The 24,497-nt window shown below is 37.0% G+C and overlaps 1 protein-coding gene across 1 annotated transcript in view; it reads right to left on the bottom strand.

The window, feature by feature from the left end:
• The window catches only part of LOC118479556 (splicing regulatory glutamine/lysine-rich protein 1-like), a 64,970-nt gene extending 48,844 nt beyond the window's left edge, over positions 1–16,126 (bottom strand). Inside the window, exons 1-3 of the mRNA XM_035974134.1 lie at positions 16,007–16,126; positions 11,669–11,753; positions 10,780–10,946 (exon numbers count right to left, since the gene is read on the bottom strand). Of these exons, the coding sequence (XP_035830027.1) occupies positions 10,780–10,946; positions 11,669–11,753; positions 16,007–16,126 (372 nt within the window). The remainder of the gene's footprint in view (positions 1–10,779; positions 10,947–11,668; positions 11,754–16,006) is intronic.
• Between the last annotated feature and the right edge of the window lie 8,371 nt (positions 16,127–24,497).

Here is a 24,497-nt window from a genome sequence, read left to right as displayed (position 1 = left end):
GTTTGCTCGGTATGTTTATTCACGTATTCAAGTTAATCAATCAAGTCCTAGCATGGTTGTCAAAGCCAATTAGTTTCACATAGACTCGAGTCACATAGTTTCTTACTCATATGACACAAGTAGCACACATGTATTTCACGTATTATCATGCGAGTCACAGTAGCCAATCATATCACAAAACGGTCTACTAATTCGCACGAAGTCAAGTGTTCATATCTCACATACCTTCATACATTCATCATAGTAATAGGCGGCCCAAATCAATACACTAAACCCAATTAACTAATATTTAACATAAGATCAGTGAACTAAATTAACCATATTATATCAACCGGCCCAACATTAAACTCAATCCCAAACCACCCAGCCCATCGCTAATTCACTGTTTAACCAGCCCAACATATTTATGTTGATTGTTACTAATTATTCGGCCCACCTTTGACCACTCTCTATAACCTGAACAAGTACGCTACATCTAATCCAACAACACCCCTTATAGCCGTAGACCCTAAACCCTCGTACCATCCAACACCTGATCACATTGAACCTTACAGTTTATGATCACACATACGAATTTCAAATGATATACAACATACACAATTAATTATTAACAATACACAAGCCGCCCCCATTGGACCTTTGTTCGGCCCACTAGATGATCACCACATCAAAAGGTCACATGCATATGATAAACATAGTAGCCGCCAATTAAGAAGGGTCCCTATCCAATTGCCTAGACTTTCAAAACAGCACACACACACACATACATGGCCGCCCCTTATACCCAACCCATGGTTACTTTATTGTTCCCTAGTTGAGCGGCCCAATAGCATTGATTCTAACCATTATCATGTGCAGCCCACTTAGTAAAGCAAAAATCATCTAGTAGTAACATGCAAACAATTAATTCACTTAGTCAACAAATACTAATGAAATCAGTAATCCCTAGTCAAAATTTGGTACCACTAGGCATGTAGGACAAAGAGGTTTAGAGACTTGATTCAACACATATTATATTCACTAGCCGACAAAGATGCTGCTACCTATTTGTGATTGGACCGAAAAAAAACAACAAAGGCTCACTTAATTACTAAACAAATGTTCTCTGACAAATTTCACATGCAAGTTATCACACAGGTGGGCGGCAATTATGAATGATGAGTTGACCGATTCGAACTTCACACATACATGCACAAGGAGATTTAGTGGCAACAACTCTATATATATTACATAAATAATACTAACCGAATGGGTAATTGAAAACAGACACAGGACGAGCTCCAAAGATTGCGAATAGGGGAGAGTGACCGTCTGCTGTCGCACGTATTCTTGGAGAGGGTAGGGTTTGTTTTTATGGAAAAGCCATCCTAATGTGAATGTGATACGTATTCATATTGATAGGAATTTATTTGGGCGGTTTGTTTACTAACCATCGAACTGGGCCTAAGCCCACCTCAATATTGACTAACCTCCGCCATGTAATATGTTATGTATATAAAATTTTACTAACAGATTGTTATTATTTCTAAGTATATGTTATTTATATGAATTTCTTTGATCACAATCCAACCCTTGCAACTTTGTAATATACTAGTAATAACCGAATGGGGCATGAGTATGAGAACACTAATGGGCCGATTTCTATTTGGAATAATTACAGTCCACATAATTTATTAGTCGGACCTGGCACAATTGGGTCAGCATAGAAGGCATAAATATAAGGGTTTACGCGGATAATTGTCACTGGGTTAATCGTTCGAGTTGTCAAGCACCTTAATTTAGAGAAATTAAGATTGAATGGCAAGGGATTAAGAACGTAAGATAAAATGTTACAAACCTCAAAGGTTCGGGTTGTCACATTAGGGTTTGAGGTTAATCAGTTAATCAGCCAAAACAGTATTTTGAGAGAGCAATTTCGTGAGAGACATAGGCTTGGACGAAATTGAGTGTTGGTTAGGGTTTGATTGATTGTAATTCAGTTTGATTGATAATCAATAGAAACCCGGTTTGAAAGTGATTGCTGATTTCTGTTCCTACACGTTTTCTGCTAATTCTGATCAAGAGGATTCCGCACTCTTGATTGGAAAGACGATTCTGTGAAAGATCCATATACATCAAGGGGACCTACAGTAATGCAATCCGCTTAATCCATAAACCAACGATACTGGTGACTGAGGTGGAGGAGGAAAGAAAAGTAAACTGTCAACATGCGTGAATTCCTCCTCGAGTTTGTATATACGTCGAAATAATTAGCTGATTTGTTGCTCGTCAGTAAAGAAACAAGCATCAAAAACCTGGGAAAGGTATAATAGCAGCAGGCGAGAGTTCAAAAGGGATCTTTGATAAATGTGGGGGACCAAAGTATACTGGCAATAGACAGGGTGGAGGACGTGGTGTTAGCTCAAGCCCCAAAAATCTGCGACTTATATCCTCAAACTGTAGCTGATGTTACAGGATCACTCATCCCGCGTGCAGATTCCATAATGTGAGGGATGGTAAGGGTCCAGTGTATCACAGGAACCATCGAAACGGTTCGTCCAGCGATGTAGAGGTGAATGTATCAGACGGTGCGGCCTGTGAGGTCGTAGAAAATGCTGTTGTAGCAAAAGGGATCGTTACGTGGGTGCCGACCCAGAGTATCTTTCCGGGGTGCGGGTAAGTCTTGAAAGAAAGCGATAGGCATGCTGGCACAATGGACGTCGGTCTTCACAAGAGCAACATCAGCGGGTGAAGGTGCAAGTACAAACGTCTCAACTGATAGGAAGATCATTAGGTGCAGGTACTGGGCCGAGTATAACGGATGTAACGCCTGGTAAATCAAAAGAAACAGGGTCAGTAAATGTGCAGGTTCAGCAGGTGCGACATCAAGTTGACCCAAAAGGTGCAGAAGCTAGCTCAGGAGCAGGCTCTGGGTCGTGTAACGGTGTGGTGCCTTGAGCAGGTGATAGTGTACCCGTCATGTCATCATCGTCTGTGTCAGTAGTAGAAAGCTGTAATCCAGCTGTCTGTAAGGCTGCAGATGTCACAGACTCAAAGGAGTCTGAAATCGAATGCATGTTAGAATCAGAGGATAGCTTGTTAACAGGGGTCTCAAAAAGTGAAATTAGTAACAACGTTCTCGTCTAACTTTCCATCATCATGGGTGTTATCGGAAGGCTCATCAATAGCATGTCAACGTCATCATCAATTATTCATTGAGTAGCCAACCATCGGGAGAAATGTCCACCGGAGGCGCATTGACGAGGATCGGGTCCATGGCGTGTTCAACATCGGGATGACCAGTGATGAGGTGGTCATGGACTGAAACAAGAGTGACAGGAGAATCCTTGTTGGAGAAGCCATCAACTAGGGTAAGTCGTTGCCAAAATCTTATAGCGCGGATGGTTTCAAGTCGTCGTCGCCCTTGGTCAGCATGTCAAGGTCACTCTCAGTGTGTAGCGTAAACATCCTCGTCGCAGGTGCAATTCTCATTAATTGGGGTGGCGGCCATAGGGTCATCACGTTTGATAATTCGCTTTTTAATCAAAGTGACATGTATGCCGGTACATATTGGTCATAGCACCTATATCCATAATAATTATTGGCAACTAGCATATGCAAATAAGAGTAATTTGTCACGTAATTATGTATTCACATTATCTTTCCTAGTCTCTCAGACAAATCTCCCAGTCTCTCAGACTAAACCACCCAGTCTCTCAGACTAACACATCCCGTCTCTCAGACTGAACCTCCCCAGTCTCTAAGATTGAACTCCCTAGTCTCTAAGACTAACTCCCTGGCCTCTAAGACCAAACCTTCCCAGTCTCTAAGACTAATTCCCTGGTCTCTAAGACCAACTCCCAGTGTCTAAGACTAATTCCCTAGTCTCTAAGACCAACTCCCTGGCCTCTAAGACCAATCCTCCCAGTCTCTAAGACTAATTATCCCCAGCCTCTAAGGCTGATCCTCCCTCAGCTTCTAAGACTGAACCTCCCTCAGTCTCTAACACTGAATCTCCCTCAGTCTCTAAGACTGAATTATAAATATGAATTTTGAAATGTGTATTGTGCCTTTTGTTTGTAAAAATGTTTGTTCCCTGGATCTGGATGTTTTGTGTATGCAACGAAAACATGTCGTAAAACATTTTCGTGAGAGCCCTAATGATCGTAGTCTAGACTCAAGAAAGAATCCTAGTTCGCTACGATCGAAGCTTTGATACCAAGCTGTCTCACCCTGACTTTTTCGGAAGCGTGATTATGGTGTGACTTTCTTAATATCATTGCATTCAATCATAACATCAACTATATGATAAAACCATAGGTTTGTCATCCATAATATAAGTTCAAAACATAACAACATTGTTTTAAAACGTAGACACCAAATTCAAGTTTTACAAATCGTACAGATTGTTTTTGAGTTCATTAAGGACTCGTCAAAAGATATTGTATAATACCAAGGTTTGGAAGACATGTCTCGTCCAGGAATAAGATGCACCATCCAAACTCAAAGACCATGGATGACATCTTTATTCCTAACGCAACATAAAAACTTCCAACGCCCGCCAGATCCATTAAAATTTCCTGTAATACATGAAGTTTGAAAAACATCAGCAAAAGTTGAGCGAGTTCATGTGTTCGTTTGTGTGTATGTATAAACCTTTGAAAATGTTGTAAGTATGAATGTAAGTCCCTGGTATGTAGCAATAAGGAAAAAGAGATCACCAATGGTTTGCAAGGCCATTGATATGTATGAAGTGATGCACGAAGACTCAAACCTAGCAGATTTCGCACCGGGCTTCGGCAGGAAGACATAGTCACCACATGGTCCACTCAGCGGACTCAGGGGTGGGGCTCGCTACACCCAAATAGATCTATCACTCATGCCCCTCAGTCCTACATCCAGGATTGATGGCCTTAATCGCCATACTCATTCACATGATCTAGTAGTAACAACCCTCCCTACGCTAACCATACCATGTAAATAAATGTCTGTGATAATTGTCGCATGTATTTCAACCCCGAAGTATAAAACTGAAAACAGTAAAGAGAAAAGGGGGAACATGAACTCACAGTATTGCGTCTTCAGTATGTGTAACCCAAGTCTCCTCAACCAACACGACTACCTATAGTGGACTAACGTCTATTAGACGAACGGGTCGTGCATTTGCTTAGTATGAAGGTTTTTGAGTTATGTTTCTTGTGTTCCCAAAATTATTCCAGGTTATAATTATTAGTTAAAATAATTATTTTAACTTTAAATTATAGTTAATGTTTGGAATAATTGTTAAACCATATTTCGTATTCCTACTTCTCAAGTATTTTAACTTCGTATTTCCTTCCCAAGGGTGGGGGTATCTCATACATGTATTTTCGTATTTGTATTTGTATATCTTGCCAAGTAATGGCGTCGTATTTCAGTGTATTGTTCCAAATAGAAATATGTTAATATATATTCCCAATATATATTTCCAAAACCATATATTTCAAGTCTCACTTAAATGTATAAACTTTTTTTGTTCAATCATGTATTGTCCCAGAAAATATATATTTTTCTCAAAAATTACATAGTTTCTAAATATACTAGGAAAATATATTTTTATCTCCCAAAAATAATATATTTTCTCGTTGTCAAAAATATGATATACTTGGTAATATTTACGAAATCATATTTTCACTTCTTTCATTTCCAAAATAAGATTTACCAAAAATATAGTGTAATGGTATATCCCGAAATATTTCATAAGTTACGTTTTTGTGTTCGGTTTCACAATATTATGTGTGTAACTTAAGTATTTTATTCCTTGCAATTTTTGGTATCATTTTGGAGTTGTAATTTCCATGGTATTTTGTAAATTATATTATTTTACCCTAAAATAATATAACTAGTTCACAGAATAAACAAACAATCATACAAGCGTTTTAGTATATAATATATATTCTAAATATATATTTATCAAATTTTTATTTACGAAAATCAACATCCGGCACTTGATATTTTTGTAAATAAAATCATGGCGAAGTTTATTTTGAAAACAAGGTCAAAAATATAATTGTAACACTTGCTAGAAAAATATTTTCTAAGTGTTGGATTTTTAGAAAAATTTAGCCAGAGTTTCCTTTGTAAATGGAGGCGTCCATGCTTACTAGCATATCATTTTCTTTTCAAAAATTCAATCAAACGATTCTCAATCAACAACATACAATCTCTATTTACCAAACTTGTCAAAAACAAGCATAAACTATAAACTTATGAACTTGAAAATTTATAAAAGTATGTAGTAACTTACTAGCATACTTAGTGAGTCTTATTACCTTTAAAATGTGATTAGTTCCTTAAAAACTTCATTTTTAACGAGTTTGAATATTCACAACTTCTAGTCATATTTTCTAAAAATATTTCTTTGTGAAATTCTCTTATTGCACAAGTGTTTCTACACTTGTTTATCCACTAAAAATCTGTTAAGTTTATGTAAGATCCAAGTTTTAACAAAACTCATACTTTTCACTTGGTTCTTTCGAAAAACCACTCATGGATCTTTTGATTTACAAGGTTATAACCTACTTTGATCTTCAATTTTCAAAAAAAAAAAAAAAAAAAAACGTTCATTTATTCAAGTTCATAGTTTATGTGTGGATGGTTTCATCATCCTACACATTTCTATTTTCTCACCTTGCTAGATCATGTTTTTAATCATGATTTAGCAAGTCCATATGATGATCCATATCATTTGTACTAACAAACAATGATCAACAAGCATAACAACACATGACTATCATGATTTCTTCATCATTTTAACCATACTTCATCACTATGTTAGTTTATGTTCAAGACTTTGTTTATCTTTTTAGTGTTTCTTGAGATTTCATCATTCTTTAACTATTAACCATAAAAAACATGAAGAGGATGAAGATCTAAGAGACTTACCACTAGCACAAGGCTAGGGGAGTTCAAGAGTATAAAAGTGGTGGTTAAAAGAAGATGAGAGAGGTCCTTGAGCTTCCGAACACACCGAGCTTCGTTGTATGATCTCTAACACCCTTGGATGCCCTTGGAATGATTGAAGAAGCTTGAATGATGGTGGTGGTGGTTGTGGTGGCTCACGGCCGAACCCAAGGGAAGAGAGGGAGAGAGAGTTGAGCGAATTGTGATGTTGTGAAGTAAGAAGGTGAGGGTCTTGAGGTTAACTCTTATAACCTCCTACACTTCTTTATCCTTTGTATAAAATGCTTCTTAATCCCCAACATAATCCATTTTTATATTCAAACAAATCCATGGGTGGGGACACCCATGGTAACCGGTTCCAAAGGGGGGGGGGTATAGGGTTGGGTTTCAATGTTTAGTTACTAGTTTAGCTAGAAATAAAATAATATTGTTGGTGGGTTTTGGTGTGCTATGAAATATATAGTGTGTTAGGGTGTTCGGGGACCCTAACTAGCTTAGTAAAATAAAAACAATGTGTTTGACAATATTTTTGTGTTCCGGGTAACGTCCGGTTGTTCGGTTGGGTGTTCTTCCGTTAAAGTGCTTAATTAATCCGTAATGTGTCTTTTATAATACTTTTTGTGTCACAATTAATTCCCGACACTTTGGAAAGTGTACAAGACTATTTAGTTAAGTTTTTGCACATTACTAGCATAGTTAAATGCTGAATTTTGTTATTAAGTGCAGAATTCTGCATTTAGAGTGTGTTTTAGGCACTTACCGACACTATAACTATCACCTAGTGACGCAGTTTTATGGTCCTCACTTCCCTACACTCCCTACTTGTGTAATATCCTGTCTCTGGCTCATTCCGGCCTCAAAAACATTGTATGTCTATGTGGCAGCATTGTCAGCATGTTTTCTGGGTTATCCGCTCACTGTGCTAACTGTGCTTTGTGCATCAAGTTTGTCACTAAAGTTTGCGTGTCATAAATGGAGTGACAGTATGAATGTGATGCATGTATATGTATGTAACAGAAATCAGAAAGCAGTTTAAATTATCAGTTGAAATTTAGCACAGTCATTGAGCACAAATCAATATTAATTAAATGTACGGATGCATGCAAAATTTGACAGTTGTCACATGCACCAACAGACTCCCCTCGGATGTTGACAAGTCTTAAGTGTCAAGTCTTCAACGTCTTCAGTCTTTATAAGTTTGTCTGCATTCTCTGAAGTATCAACTAACCTCCCCCTCGGATGTTGATTTCTCATCTTCTTTCTTCACTCTAATTCTCTTGATCAGATCTCTTGATTCCTTAAGTTCATCAGCATCATCAGCTTGCGTGAACTTTAGTTCCAGGATCGTTACTTGGCTCTTGATTAAATCACATAGTCCTCAGGTATCGAAACCTGGCTCTCAATCACTCAGAATCAGGATCTGAAATCTGGCTATCCTGCACATTCTCTTCCTCACAACAAATTTTACAAATTTAACATTTGACAAATTTATTCATTATTTGCAGGAACCAATCACCAAATGATTTAACACTGTTAATCTCTGATGAACCACTTGCAAAAATAGAATCATTTCACATTAATAAGATTTTGATGACCAATTGCAGGTCAAACATTCAAACATTTTCTCATTTTAACCGTTGACTCCCCCTCACAAAATGTTCAATATGATTAGCACTAGGAATTTTGAAAATCAGCTTTTCAACATCAGTTGTCGAAAATCTTTTTGTATTTTCAAAAATTTATGCTAAAACATACTTAAAATATTTTTGGATTTTTGATTTTAAAGAAACTGAAAGCGGTAAAGAAATATTTACAAACAATATTTTTGTGAGTTTGTCTAAGAGGATCATATCAGTTCATGAGACAAATCACTAACACCGTTAAGTTTTAGACATTTTAAGTTCAAAATGATTCACGTAGATTTTCAGTATACTGATCCACTTAAATTTTTACACAAAGTTCAACTGTTTCGAGATACTAGATTAATATTTTAATTACTTGACTTATTCCCGTATCCCACCTCAGAATATACTCCCGTATTCAGACTCCTATATTCAGTCATACAGGTGAATGTACACTAGCAATATCTGTAAATGGGTAAATGTGAGACCGTGAGAGCTCAGGTCAGAACTTTCGTTCGTGTAGAGAGATGCCGGTTCGACTTTAGGTGTGTCCCATTTGGGGATCTTTTCTTCAACTGCCATTGATACATATCTTTCGATATTTTTCAACTTTTTAGCAGAGGGCTGGCTTTATAATTAAAGCATAAGTAAAGTATTATACGAGGACTAGGCTATTGCTCCCGCAAAATCAGAAGTCCTGGTATAATACCCCAGATATCACCACACACAAAGACCTAGTATGTCAGAAATAGAAAATCTTTCAAACAAGATTTCGGGGGTTACCCATATATCCAAGAGATGTTCCCCACGAGATAAGTAAGCATTGATATTTATGTTTATATCTCGAAAACAATCTACTAGATAAGTAAAAACCTACTGACACATCCATAGTGAGATCATTTATAACTTTTTGACTTTCCAAATCTTTAGCATGTTGTGATAGTCCACTGATGTGCTATCATTTCCTCTTTTATACAACAAAAACTCATTTTTGAATTTTCTAATGTTTTTGGATTTTTCAAATTTTCTAATAATGCTTTTGGATTTTCTGAAAAAATTCTTACTCCCCCTAAAATTCAATAACATTTTAAAGCAAATTTGAAAATAAACTGTACAAGTAAAATGACAACTGTTATGAATTGCTTCAATTCTCCATCCACTTGGCTTAAACAATCAGAACTCCTCCCCTGACAACAAACTATTTCCCATTATGATTTCAAAACACTTAAGTTTGTTTTAATCAAAATAGTTTTTCTGGAAAATAAGTTTTGTTGATTTTATAAACCACTTGTAGGTTAGGGGTTCATCATATTGTTCTCCAATCATTTGATGATAGTTGAATCAAGTTCAACTTAATGACCTTTATTTACCACTTGTAAGTGCAACCATCAACAACTTGAATGTTTACCTTTCAATCTTACCACTAGTAAAAATAAAATATGACAATAACAAGAAAATACCACTTTGTAGATTGACATTTCTCATATGTGAATTTCTCAAGAAAGATGCCGATTCCTACTCCACACTTACCAACCTGGGAGTTCCGGCTAGTCCACAACCTGTAAAAATTTAACAATTTTAAGATTCTTCTTAAAATAATCTTTGTAAAAATGATGCCGATTCATGCTCCACGATTACCAACTTGGGAGCTCCGGCAAGTCAGGGTTTTTCAGTTAAAGAAATTCTCCTAAGCCTGACAGACCTTGGGAGATTCCGAGTTACCAACACTCAGTTTCTTGCCTTTCATTTTCTTTTCATAATATTCCTTTACCCCTTTGACCTTCCCGTCAAGCATTTTTCAAAAAATGTGTTTCACTTTGGGGTTAAAAGCTTTTTCAACATCAAATTCTTTCTTTTAAGCAAAGAATTGATTTGAAATTTCAACTTTTCCAACCTTTTGTTTAAATTTTTCAGTCCTCAATGGTGGAAAATTTTCATCATCCATTGCAGGAACTGATTTTTCACCTTTTGATTCAACATGTGGCTCCTCTGATTTTGTGGAATCAGATTCATTGCCAGATGATAGCTCCTCTGATTTTGATGGATCATAATCATTGCTAGAACTATCATCATATCTCTTAACAACCCATTTTTGGTTGTCAATGTTCGCTTTTCTCTTGTAAAACCTCTTTGAACATTCACCAACTTCAAATTTTGAGTTTTTGAAAACTATACACGGTTTGATTGATTGTTCATTTTCAATCATCTGAGATACTTCCTGTTTTGAATGAATTACCTTAGAACAATCCTTGGCAATATGACCAATTGTGTTGCATTGAACACAGGTTCTCGATTCTTTCTTCTGAACATCTTCATTCTTCATATCATCTTGCTTCTTTGCAAGGAATTCTCTGTTTGATTGTTTCCGGAATGAACTTTTCTCCTCTTCTTCTAAACTTATTCCTGAAACAAATACAGTTTTTGGTTTATAATTTTTCTCATTTTTATGATTTTCTTGTGGAATAAATCCTAATCCTTTCTTTTTGCAATTACCGTTATGGTTTGGTCTCTTTCGATAACCAGAATTAGAACTGTAACCTTTATTTCTTGTTTAATCTTTGTTGAACTCTTGAGGTGTATTTTTTAGGTTTTTCAGAAAGATTTGCATCTTTTATCTCAGAAATATTAATTTATGTTAATTTGAAAACCTTTTTAATCATTTCAGTTTTGACACCTCTTATTGGAAATTTCTCATCAGAATATAATTTGTCAGAATCATTCAAAGTATATGCGCCTTTGAATATTTCATCATTCAAATTAGATTTTGAAAACAGAAATTCATTTCTGTAAACTCTTTTGCCCTCTTTGACTTTTGAACTTGACGTATCGGATTCAGACTTTGACTCTGACATAAACTCCGACTTTGACTCCTCGATTTCATCGTTATCTCACACATGATCCACCACTTTCTTCATTAATTGAGATTGTTGATCAGTGTCAGACGAGGTGAACGTGACATCAATGTTCTCTGGCAAATTAACTGATGGTTCAGACTCCCACTTTAAGTTGGTTGCCTTTTCGACTCTTTCTGAATTTGGATTTCGTGGCGAATATCCATTTTCAAGCGGGGTGGACACTTGTTGTAACTGACTCCTTGTTTCTTACCAGTATTCTTCACTTAGTACTCTTCTTCTTCTCAAAGTTCTTTATCTTAGATGTCTCTTCTTCTGTGTCAATCTTTTTCCCTACAGTAGTGTCTTCTTCAAAAGCCTTCATGCCTTCCACAGTTTGACAATATATTAACTCTTTCTTTTTCAATCCTTTGTGTTTCCAATTTCTGTTCCAGAGCAGCATACTTTTCGATGTAATTGTTGACAACTTTTTTCTTCAACATGAATGCTCCTTGAAGAGTCTTCATTGTTGTTGCTTGTTCATCGCTTGTTTCATTGTACATATTCATGGCTTTGTTCAGGACATCATATGATTCTTTTAATTTGTTCATGTTCTGAATTAATGTGCTGTTTTGCTTCTTCATTGTTTCACAACTTTCATATTTCACCGGAATCTTTTGAGCATCGGCTTCTGCTTCAACTTTGAAAACTTGAACTTCTTTTTTTTTTTGATCATCAGAACTTCTTCATCATCACTGCTGACTGGTGTTTTAACTTTTTTCTTTTTCTTTCGAGCTTTTTCATCATCACTATCACTTTCTTCCATCAATCTCAATTGCTATTTCATTTTTCTTGCATAATAATCATCATCATTATCACTGTCTTCAGTAACTCGAGCAACATAAGCTTTGTGATTTGAAGTTTTGTTCGGATCATAATCATCCCAACTGAAATTTGCCCAGCTAAATCCTTCTGGTAACTTTTCATCATCTTGATTGATCAGGCATGCTTTGTTGTCAGCTGAAATATATTTGTCCCAACTAAAATCTTCTTGATTCACCAAACAAGCTCTCTTTGATGATTCTTCAATCTCCTTCCTAGCATGATCAGTTTGTGGTTGTTGTTGATGTGGTTTGTAGGATCGGATTCTGACCCGAACGAGTCAATCAGAGGAGTTTGATCAGATACAGGTGCGGAAAACAAGTACCTGATGTAAAAACAGCTAGATATTCTCTTAAATCTCTTTTCTAATTAATTTGACAGCTTTTACATTCAATTCTCACACCGGCAGCACCTCGGTATGGAAATCAGAAGGTTACAAATGAGGTCCTCTTTTGCGGTATTTATAGTCCAGGTAGGTTCCCTTATACGGACATGTCCGTATAAGCGGACCTGACGAATAAGCGAACCTCCCATGTCCGTATAAGCGGACCTGCCATAAAAGAGGATCTCCTATGTCCGTATAAGCGGACCTGACACAAAAGAGGATCTCCTATGTCCGTATAAGCGGACCTCCTCTCTGCAACACATATTCTCTCTAGTTTTCTCGTAAAACACGCCCTAATCTATACATTACAATGAAAGACTCGATCTAAGACGAAATCAACAGATGTAGTGCACCAACAGACTCCCCTCAGATGTTGATGGAGTCGACTATCGAGTCACAACAATGATGTGTCTTCACATCTACAGTCTTGATCAGTCTCTGGGCTTTTCTTTCTCTCTATCTTCAGACTCCCCCTCTCGATACTGGTATTCCTTTGTTCTTCAGTAACATCTTCAGTATCGTTGTCTGGCTGTCCATTTAACAGCTTCTCATCTTATCCTGCAAAAGCGCTACCTCAAAGTAAATTTCTTTCACATATATATTTCAAACATATAACCATGCACCAATTCAGACTCTCCTTCAAAACAAACACAGATTTTGATGAACCACTTGAAAGGTTAGATTATGAAAACATTTAATTTCACACAAACACTCCCTTTTCACAACTAAACTCATTTTTTAATTTTATCATATTTTTGGCTTTTTCAATTTTCAAATGTTTTTAGATTTTCAGAAATATCCCTACTCCCCCTAAAATGCAAACACATTTCAAAGAAAATTTGAAAACTTCTAGACTCTTGACCCACTAGAAACATGAAAAGTAAAACAAACTGTACAGAAACTTGACAACTGACATCGAATCACATCAAATCGCCATTCACTAGAAATAAACAATCTGAACTCCCCCTTTCAACAAACCATTTTCTCATTTAGATCTCAAAACACTTAAGTTTGTTTTAATCGAAATGATTTTTCCGGAAAATGAGTTTGTGTTTACCACTTTTAAGTTTACCACTTATGAAGCATGGGGATATGGTTCAACATCTTGTTTATCAATCTCATATGAATAATAAATCAAGTACAACTTAATGTCCCTGATTTATCATTTGTAGTACGGAAACTTCTGTACCACTTGTAAACATAAACTCTTCAAGGTATAACCACAAATACCACTTGTAAGTAAACCAAATAATACCACTTGTAGGTTTTACTGTAGGAATGAAACATCTACAGAAACCTCTTTACCACTTGTCAAATTATTCAGAAAGATGCCGATTCCTGCTTCTCAATTACCAACCTGGAAGCTCCGGCGTAGTCCTTTCACCTGTAAAATTCAAACACTATTCAAAATCTTTCAAACAAACTTTTCAAACACTAGAATGATGTCGATTCCTGATCCACGATATAAACTTGGGATCTCCGGCGTAGTCCTTCGACTATCATGGAAAACAAACTTCCATCCAAGTCTTTTCAGACTTGATGGATTTCAACTCTTGAGCAGTAGGGTTATATGTCGCCTTTTTAGTTGCATAAAAATCTTTAACCCCCTTTGCCCTTCCACTTAACATTTTCCCAAATATCTTTTTAACATTCCCGTTGAATGTTTTCTCGACATCAAAATCTTTTTTCTCATTGTAAAACTGATTTGAAATCTCAGTTTTTCCCACTTTCTTTTTAACTTCTTCAAATTTCAGTGATGGAAACTCCTCATCATTCACTGAAATTTTCACCTCAACCTGTGGCTCTTCTGGCTTTGTGGAACCAGATTCATCGCCGACATTCACATCATTCCTTTTAGCAACCCACATTTGGTTTTCATTCTCTTTCTTTTTATAAAAATTCTTTTTCGAACACTCACTAACCTCAAATTTTGATTTTTCAAAAATTTTAAGTCTATTGGTTGGTGGTTCAACATCGACAACTTTTTCTTTCAATTTCTGAGAAACTCCCTGTTTTGTTTTTGCATTTTTCGAACAATTCCATGCAATGTGACCAACTTCATTGCATCGGTAACAGGTACGAGTTTCTCTTTGATAACACACTTCAGCTCCATTTTTCTTCTTCTCAGCAAGAAACTCCTGGTTTGACTGTCTCCAGAACGGTTTCTTCTGTTCCTCATCTGAGCTTCCACCTGACACAAATTCAGTTTTTGTTTTAGAACTTTTATCATTTTTATGGTTTTCTAGTGGAACAAAACCTAAACCTTTCTTTTTGTAGCTACGATTTTGGTTAGGTTTCTTTTGAAAACCAAAACCAGAATTGTAACCCCTTTTCTTGTTTAGACGTTGTTGAACTCTTGAAGTGTACTTTTTAGGTTTTTCAGTAAGATTTAAATCTTTTATTTCAGAAATATTGATTTCTGTCATTTTGAAAACCTTTTTGATCATGTCAAAACGAACACTTCTTATTGGAAATTCTTTGTCATAGTATAATTTGTCCGAATCATTTAAAGTGTATGCAACTTCAAATATTTCATCATCCAAATTTGCTTTCGATAACAAAAATTCTATACTATAAGACCGTTTAACCGACGAATTTTGACTGTTGACTGACGAATTTAACCCTCCAGACTCAGATTTTGACTCGGACTCCTCATTAGTATCCAACACCTGATCGACCACCTTTTTAATTAACTCAGACTCATGATCAGTATCGGACAAGGTAAACGTGACATCAATGTTATCTGGTAAAACGTCAGTTGTGTCGGTTTTTAGCTTTATATTGACTGCTTTCTCAAGTTGCTCCTCATTTGGTTTCCTAGGAGAATACCCATCCCAAATCGGAGGCGGACACTTGTTATAACTAACAGTCGGTTTCTTACCACAATCTTTCTCTTCCTTCGGCTTCTCATCTTGAAAAGCTTCCATACCTGCAACAGTTGGATAAATACGATCAATGAGATAATCAGAACTAGAATAGCTTAGCAGTAATCATCTAATTCTCTCATTCTCTATTTTCTCTGTTTGCAACTCTTGCTTCCATTTAGCACTCTCTTCGATGTAGAAATTTATCGCTTTCTGCTTTGACATCATGACTGCATTCAACATCGTCAGTGCTTGTTCTCTTTCTGAGTTTGTCTTTTGGAGGCCAGTTACTGTTTTGTTCAAGACATCGTACGATTCTTTCACATAATTGAGGTTGAACAGTAACTGCTCCTTCTTCTTCTGGTACTCAGCTATAATGTCGTCTTTTGCTACACATTCCTTGCAAGCTTCCAAACACTTCTCGCAAGGCTTGACGACTTCAACAATCTTCTCAACCTCGATTGTTTTCACAACTTCAATCACTTTTTCAGCTTCATTCACCTTTTCTTCATCTTTCACAACTTCGGTAATCTTTTCAGCACCACTTTCAACATTTTGAACATCACTTTCAGATTCCTTTTGTCGTTCTTTAGCAACTCTTTTCTCCTTCAGTTTCTCCATGCGATCTGCAAAATAGAAATGAAAACTTTCAGGAGAAAGATGAGATTTAGCAACATTTATATGTTTTTCTTCCTCAACATCACTGCTACTATCAACTGGTGACTGATCAAACTGTGCAGATTTTTCAGAATCAGATACACCAGAATCAGACGGTGTTTGATCAGATACAACTGCTTTTTATGAAATAACCTCATTCTGTACACTCTCACATGAACTCTGTAAACTTTCATCTGAACCCTCTGAAATTTCTCCAGATCTTTTCTGAAAGTTCATTAGTACTTTCTGAATTTTCATCAGATGTAACAGACTTTTCATCCTCACTAGCTACATTCACTCCAATAGATTTCATCCAAGTAGCAAACAAGTCTGGCTCTCGGACAATTTTGGCAATGAATGCTTTGAACTCTCCTTTTTCATCAACAAACATATCCCAGCTGAAGCCTTCAGGTAGTCTCTCATCATCTTGATCAACAAAATAGGCTTTGCTATTAGGAGATATGTATTTTTCCCCGCTGAAATCCACTACACATGCTCTCTTGGGGTCTTCAATCTTCCTACCATGAGCCGTCTGTGGTTCTTAAGATTGACCAACTTGCTGATAGATAGCTTTCTGGTAGTAGTCGTCTTTTCCGAATGGATTCTGCGCACTGCTAGCTTCTCTTCCCTTGCATTCACGTTTGAAATGGCCTTTCCCCCTGCATCGAAAACAAGTAACTTTAGATTTATCAAAACCTAAAGTAGATACAAGAGCATCAAGAAAATCATTTCTCCCGGTAATTGCTTTGAACTTCTTAGCACGTCGAAGAACACTTGCAAGACACCATTTGATATCCATAAGTTCATTGTTTCACAACTTTCATATTTCACCGGAATCTTTTGAGCATCGGCTTCTGCTTCAACTTTTAAAATTTGAACTTCTTTTTTTTTTTTTATCATCAGAACTTCTTCATCATCACTGCTGACTGGTGTTTTAACTTTATTCTTTTTCTTTCGAGCTTTTTCATCATCACTATCACTTTCTTCCATCAATCTCATTTGCTATTTCATTTTTCTTGCATAATAATCATCATCATTATCACTGTCTTCAGCAACTCGAGCAACATAAGCTTTGTGATTTGAAGTTTTGTTCGGATCATAATCATCCCAACTGAAATTTTCCCAGCTAAATCTAAATCCTTCTGGTAACTTTTCATCATCTTGATTGATCAAGCATGCTTTGTTGTCAGCTGAAATATATTTGTCCCAACTAAAATCTTCTTGATTCACCAAACAAGCTCTCTTTGATGATTCTTCAATCTCCTTCCTGGCATGATCAGTTTGTGGTTGTTGTTGATGTGGTTTGTAGGATTAGATTCTGACCCGAACGAGTCAATCAGAGGAGTTTGATCAGATACAGGTGCGGAAAAAAAGTACCTGATGTAAAATCAGCTAGATATTCTCTTAAATCTCTTTTCTGATTAATTTGACAGCTTTTACATTCAATTCTCTCACCGGCAGCACCTCGGTATGGAAATCAGAAGGTTACAAATGAGGTTCTCTTTTGCGGTATTTATAGTCCAGGTAGGTTCCCTTATACGGACATGTCCGTATAAGCGGACTTGACGAATAAGCGAACCTCCCATGTCCGTATAAGCGGACCTGCCATAAAAGAGGATCTCCTATGTCCGTATAAGCGGATCTGACACAAAAGAGGATCTCCTATGTCCGTATAAGCGGACCTCCTCTCTACAACACATATTCTCTCTAGTTTTCTCGTAAAACACGCCCTAATCTATACATTACAATGAAAGACTCGATCTAAGACGAAATCAACAGATGTAGTGCACCAACAGACTCCCCCTCAGATGTTGATGGAGTCGACTATCGAGTCACAACAATGATGTGTCTTCACATCTACAGTCTTGATCAGTCTCTGGGCTTTTCTTTCTCTCTATCTTCAGACTCCCCCTCTCGATTTACTGGTATTCCTTTGTTCTTCAGTAACATCTTCAGGATCGTTGTCTGGCTGTCCATTTAACAGCTTCTCATCTTATCCTGCAAAAGCTCTACCTCAAAGTAAATTTCTTTCACATATATATTTCAAACATATAACCATGCACCAATTCAGACTCTCCTTCAAAACAAACACAGATTTTGATGAACCACTTGAAAGGTTAGATTATGAAAACATTTAATTTCACACAAACACTCCCCCTCAAATATTGCTCATCATGTTTAGCACTCGGAATTTTGAAAATCAGCTATTCAACATCAGTTGTCGAAAATCTTTTTGACTTTTTCGAAAATTTATGCTAAAACACACTGAAAATCTTATAGGATTTTGAAATAAAGAAACCTGTAATGCGGTAAAGATAATATATATAGGACAATATTTTTGTGAGTTCGTGTAAGAGGATCATATCAGTTTATGAGACATGTCACTAACACCGTTAAGCTTGATTGCATTTTCAGTTCAAAACAATTCACCTAGATTGTCAGTATATCGGTCCACTGAAATTTTCACACAAAGTTCAATTGATCCGAGATACGATATTAATGTCTTAAGAACTTAAACTTATCTGTGTGTCCCACTACTTGAATATACTCCCGTATCCAGATCCCAATATTCAGTCTTGCAGGTGAGTATACTACAGATGATATCTGTTCAGGGGTTAAATGCGAAACCGTGAGAGCTCAGGTCAGAACTTCCGTTCAGCATCCGAATCATCCGAAATCGAAACGACTTGAAATTTTGACACAACCCATGTTATTTACTGAATAAAATAATGGTTATACTCTCAATAGTGCAGGTCTTAAATAGAGCATATAAATCATGCAAATCTCACATATTTTATCACTTTTTAAGCTATATGTACAACATGCAATGCTACCAAACCTATGTCAAAGTTTTATGCCATTATATTACACCAAATAATGTTATTTTTAGTGCTTGTAACCTGATCTAAAACAGTTTTTGTCATATAACCATTTTTCATCATCTCTTGAGCTTTAAATCGACATATTCCTTCATGTACAAGTGTCTAAAGCACACTATCATATCATCATCTTTTCATATGAGTTTAGATGCATCAAACATGTGATTTATTCATGTTTACTCGCTGATTTAATTGATCATTTATCATATCTTGCACAAATCATCAAATACTTGCATTTTAACTATATTCAAGAACAAGCAACAACTTAAACAGGTATTTACCAAAGATCAAGCTCAAATTTCATACACATACATAACTATATATACGGTTATACACCCACATATATATATCACCATTTTTTTATTTTATTCAAGACCCATTTCTTTTTTTTTTTTTTGATTTCAAGTTTGTGAAAAATTCCAAGATTCAAGAGAAACTTCAAATCATCAAGAACAACCAAGAATCAAGAGTATGATTTAAACATAAATTTTATACCTTCAAGATTCAAGTAAGTTGTTGATGAGATTTTGATGATATGGAGCTTGAAATCACTTGAAAATACCTTGGAAACTTCTTTAGATCTTCACACAAACTTGAAATTGGCTTGGAATGGGGTTAAATCTTGAAGAACAAATTTGAAGGTATGAATATGGTGAGAGAGAGAGATGGGACGATTTGGGAGGAGGGATGGAAGGAGGTTGAGTGAGGTGTAGATTGAAGTATGGTGTACTTATAAAAGAAAAATCCCATAAATCTAAACATAATCTAATAAAATCTAAAGAAATCCAAGAAACATCAATTCAAATCTTGGAAAATCTTGACAAAATATATGGTGGGGTCCCCATAATATTTGAACGGAAATTAGATGGAGGGGGGGGGGTAAAGTGTAGATTCGATGGTATATTAGATAAAAACAGGTGTTTAATCGGGTACCGGGTATTTTATCTAGCGTTTAAATCCCGATTTATGGCGTTCCAATTTATTTTTATTATTCTATAAAAATAAACTCGCCAATATATTACTGAAATAAATTTCAGTTGCCAAGACTGGCTGCGTTGTCCGCGTTTCGCAGTAAAAGCACTGTGTCGCGCAGAAACACGCGGTACGTGCTTAAACTTGGAAAATAACGTTTTTAAGCGTTTTAATTTATTTTTCAACACGAACCTGATTAAAATAAGATTTTAATCATAACAGAATATTTGTGGGATTTAAATATCATCCGGGCGGTCACCAACGTTCGTTTCGCAGTTTTGTCGTAATTAGTTCTTTAGTTTAAATAAACATGTTTTCGCCATACCGAATCCTTCGAAACTTATTTCTAAGTTATGAAAGGGATATTTAGGGTATGTTTGGCTTTCGTCACAGTTCCGGAATGTACGTCGCGTTAAACTGATTGCGTTTAAGCACCAGTTTGCGTATAACCTTCTAGAAAGTGATTTAAAGTTTGAAGTCGAAATCGGATCAAATTGTAAAATCATTAAACACAAGAACACATATAATAACACCAAAGCGTATTGTTTTATTGATAACCAACATTGTTTTACATTATACGGTGCTTACAGAACACAGTTGTCACAGACGTCAACGCCAATGTGAATCCTGCTCGAGGGTGAGCATACAATTTGAATGCAAACGAAGCGAGGGCTGACAACGAGGTTGTCAATGGTACATTTCTTGTTAACAATCGACCTACATCTATTCTTTTTGATTCTGCTGCCAATAGAAGTTTTGTTTCTTTATCTTTTGACCCTTTGCTTGCGATACCTAGAACTAAACTGAGGAAACCCTTATCTGTCGAAGTTGCTACTGGTAAACCTCTTGTTCTCGGTTCTGTTATCCGTGATTGTCCATTGAACCTTGATAACCATGTTTTTCCTATTAACCTCACACCGATGCAACTTGGGAGTTTTGACATTATCGTGGGGATGGATTGGCTGACCAAACATCATGCTGAGGTGGTTTGTTTTGAAAAGATTGTTCGTATTCCTTTTTCTTCTGTCGATGTTCTGGAAGTTCGTGGCGAGAAACCTTCAGGTGGATTGAAGCTTATGTCATGTACAAAAGCCCAAAGTTATTTGAGGAAAGGATATGTTGCTATTCTAGCACATGTCACCGAGGAGAAATACAAGAGCAAGAGTATTCAGGATATTCCGATTGTTCGGGATTGTCCAGAGGTGTTTCCTGATGAACTGCCTGGTTTGCCTCCAGTTCGTCATGTCGAGTTTCATATTGACCTTGTACCCAATGCCAACCCCATTGCAAAAGCGCCTTATCGACTTGCACCGTCCGAGATGCAAGAACTATCGAAGCAGCTTCAAGAGTTATCTGATAAAGGATTCATCCGACCAAGCTTTTCACCTTGGGGAGCTCCAGTCCTCTTTGTGAAAAAGAAAGATGGGGTTTTTCGAATGTGTATCGATTATCGTGAGCTTAATAAGCTCACCATCAAGAATCGATATCCCCTACCTCGAATTGATGATCTCTTCGACCAGCTGCAAGGTGCTTCATGTTTTTCCAAGATCGATCTACGTTTTGGGCATCACCAACTTCGTGTACTCGAAGAAGATATTCCCAAAACTGCCTTCCGCACAAGATATGGACATTATGAGTTCACTGTCATGCCTTTTGGTTTGACGAATGCTCCAGCTATCTTTATGGACTTAATGAATAGGGTCTGTAAACCTTATTTAGACAAGTTCATCATTGTATTCACCGGCGATATTCTTGTCTACTCGAAGTCTTGAACCGAGCACGAGCAACACCTTCGCTTAACATTGGAACTCCTGAAGAAGGAACAACTTTTTGCTAAATTCTCCAAGTGTGAATTCTGGCTTAAAGAATTTCAATTCTTGGGTCATATATTCAATGAGCAGGGTATTCATGTGGATCCATCCAAGATTGTTGTTATTAAAGACTAGAATACACCAACAACGCCTACAGAGATTCGATCTTTTCTTAGTCTTGCTGGTTGTTATCGTCGATTCATTTCAAACTTCTCAAAGATTGCGGTTCCACTCACTGCTTTGACTCAGAAGAATAAGCCTTTTGAGTGGGGACCCAAGAAGGAAGAAGCGTTTCAAACGCTGAAATAGAAGCTTTGTAATGCTCCTGTTGTGTCTCTGCCCGAAGGAGTTGATGATTTTGTTGTCTATTGTAACGCGCCGAATCTAGGACTTGGTTGCGTTCTTATGCAACAAGGTAAAGTCATAGCTTATGCGTCAAGACAACTGAAAATTCATGAGAAGAACCAAACAACTCATGATCTTGAGTTGGGAGCTGTGGTTTTCGCGCTTAAAATCTGGAGACACTACCTCTATGGAACGAAGTGTGTGGTTTTCACAGACCACAAAAGTCTCCAGCATATTCTTAATCAGAAAGAGCTGAACATGAGGCAACGTCGTTGGGTTGAACTCTTAAGTGAATACGATTGCGAGATTCACTACCATCCTGTTAAGGCAAATGTCGTAGCCGATGCGCTTAGTCAAAAAAAGCGAGTCAAGTTTCATTCTGTTCAAATGCTATCTGATCTTCAAACTCGTATTCTTCAAGCTCAGCAATTTTGTGTTTGACAAAATTTGATAGGTAAGGAATTGCCACGTCAACTTGAGCTTAAGCTCGAAGCGAAGGACGATGGGTTGCTCTACTTCAAGGATCGTTTGTGGATTCCAAAACAAGACGATCTTCGCACCTTGGTGATGGACGAATCTCACAAGTCTCGATATTTTATCCATCCTGGTGCTGATAAAATGTACAAGGATCTTTGTACTAAGTTCTGGTGGCTTGTCATGAAGAAGGATGTTGCCTTGTATGTATCAAAACGCCTGACTTGTCTCAAGGTCAAGGCTGAACATCAACAACCTTCTGGTTTGCTTGTACAACCAGAGATACTGGTTTGGAAGTGGGAGAACATTGCAATGGATCTCATCACTAAGTTACCCCATACGTCTAAAGGTCATGATGCTATTTAGGTTGTTATCGATCGATTAACGAAATCAGCTCATTTAATTCCAATTCGCGAGGATCTATCTGCTGATAAACTTACAAAGATTTATGTGATGAGATTGTGTCACGACATGGTGTTCCTTTGGATATCATTTCCAATCGTGATGCTCGGTTTTCATCTCATTTCTGGAAGACCATGCAATCTGCTTTGGGAACCCAACTGAATCTAAGCATTGCTTATCATCCCCAAACAGATGGTCAATCTGAGCGAACGATTCAAACTTTGGAGGATATGCTTAGGACATGCGTGATAGACTAGGGGTTATTGGGATTCTCATCTGCCATTGATCGAGTTCTCCTACAACAATAATCATAATGCAAGTATTAATATGGCACCATTCGAAGCTCTCTACGGTCGAAAATGTCGTTCACCTGTCTGCTGGAATGAGATCAGTGAAGCTCAGCTTACTGGACCTGAGCTCATTCTGGAAACAACAGACAAAATCAAGAAAATCCGCGATAATCTTGTGACAGCTCGAAGCCGTCGAAAGAGTTATGCGGATATGCGACACAAGCCCTTAGAATTTCAAGTCGGAGATTGTGTCCTACTCAAGGTTTCACCTTGGAAAGGAGTGGTGAGATTTGGAAAGAAAGGAAAACTTGCACCTCGATATGTGGGACCATTTAAGATTGTGGAAAGAATTGGGAATGTTGCCTATCGACTAGAGCTACCTCCAGAGCTAGGGAATATTCACCTGACTTTTCACGTGTCCAATTTGCGAAAGTGTTTAGCTGACGCTGATCTTCACATCCCTCTCGACGAGATCCGAATCGATGAAACGATGCACTTTCTCGAAAAACCTGTGGAGATAGTGGACCGTACATTCAAACAATTTAAGAACAAACGGATTCGATTGGTCAAAGTTTGCTGGGAATCCAAACATGGCCCAGAGTTTACTTGGGAACGTGAGGACCAGATGAAGGCAAAATATCCGCATTTGTTTTCACAAGCTTCCTCTAGTTAAAATTTTTGGATGAAATTTCCTGAAGTAGGGGAGACTGTGACAACTGTGTTCTATAATCGTTGTACAACATAAAACAATGTTGATTGTCAGTAAAAATATGTGCTTTGGTGTTATTATGTGTGTATTTATATTTGATGATTTTTCAATTTGATTCAATTCCAATTTCAACCTTTAAATCGCTTTCTTGAAGGTTATACGCAAACTGGTGCGTAAACCCAGTTAGTTTAACGCGGAAAACACTCTGGAATAGTGACATAGGCTTAACATACCTTATAACCTCCACATAACTTAGAAATAAGTTTTGAATGGTTTGGTGTGTTGAAATCAAGTTTGTTCGATCGCAGGGAATATTTGTGTCAAACTGTGAAACTATACCGATTTGTATAGTAACGAACGTTCCGAAACTTGATCATAAGTTAAACATACCCTAAATAACCGTTAAATAGCTTAGAAATTGTCACACCCTGGCTTTGCGGAAGCGTGGTTAAT

This window comes from Helianthus annuus, chromosome 6 (assembly GCF_002127325.2).
Source record: "Helianthus annuus cultivar XRQ/B chromosome 6, HanXRQr2.0-SUNRISE, whole genome shotgun sequence".
Taxonomy (NCBI): domain Eukaryota; kingdom Viridiplantae; phylum Streptophyta; class Magnoliopsida; order Asterales; family Asteraceae; genus Helianthus; species Helianthus annuus.
This window is presented reverse-complemented; position numbering and strand designations above follow the sequence as displayed.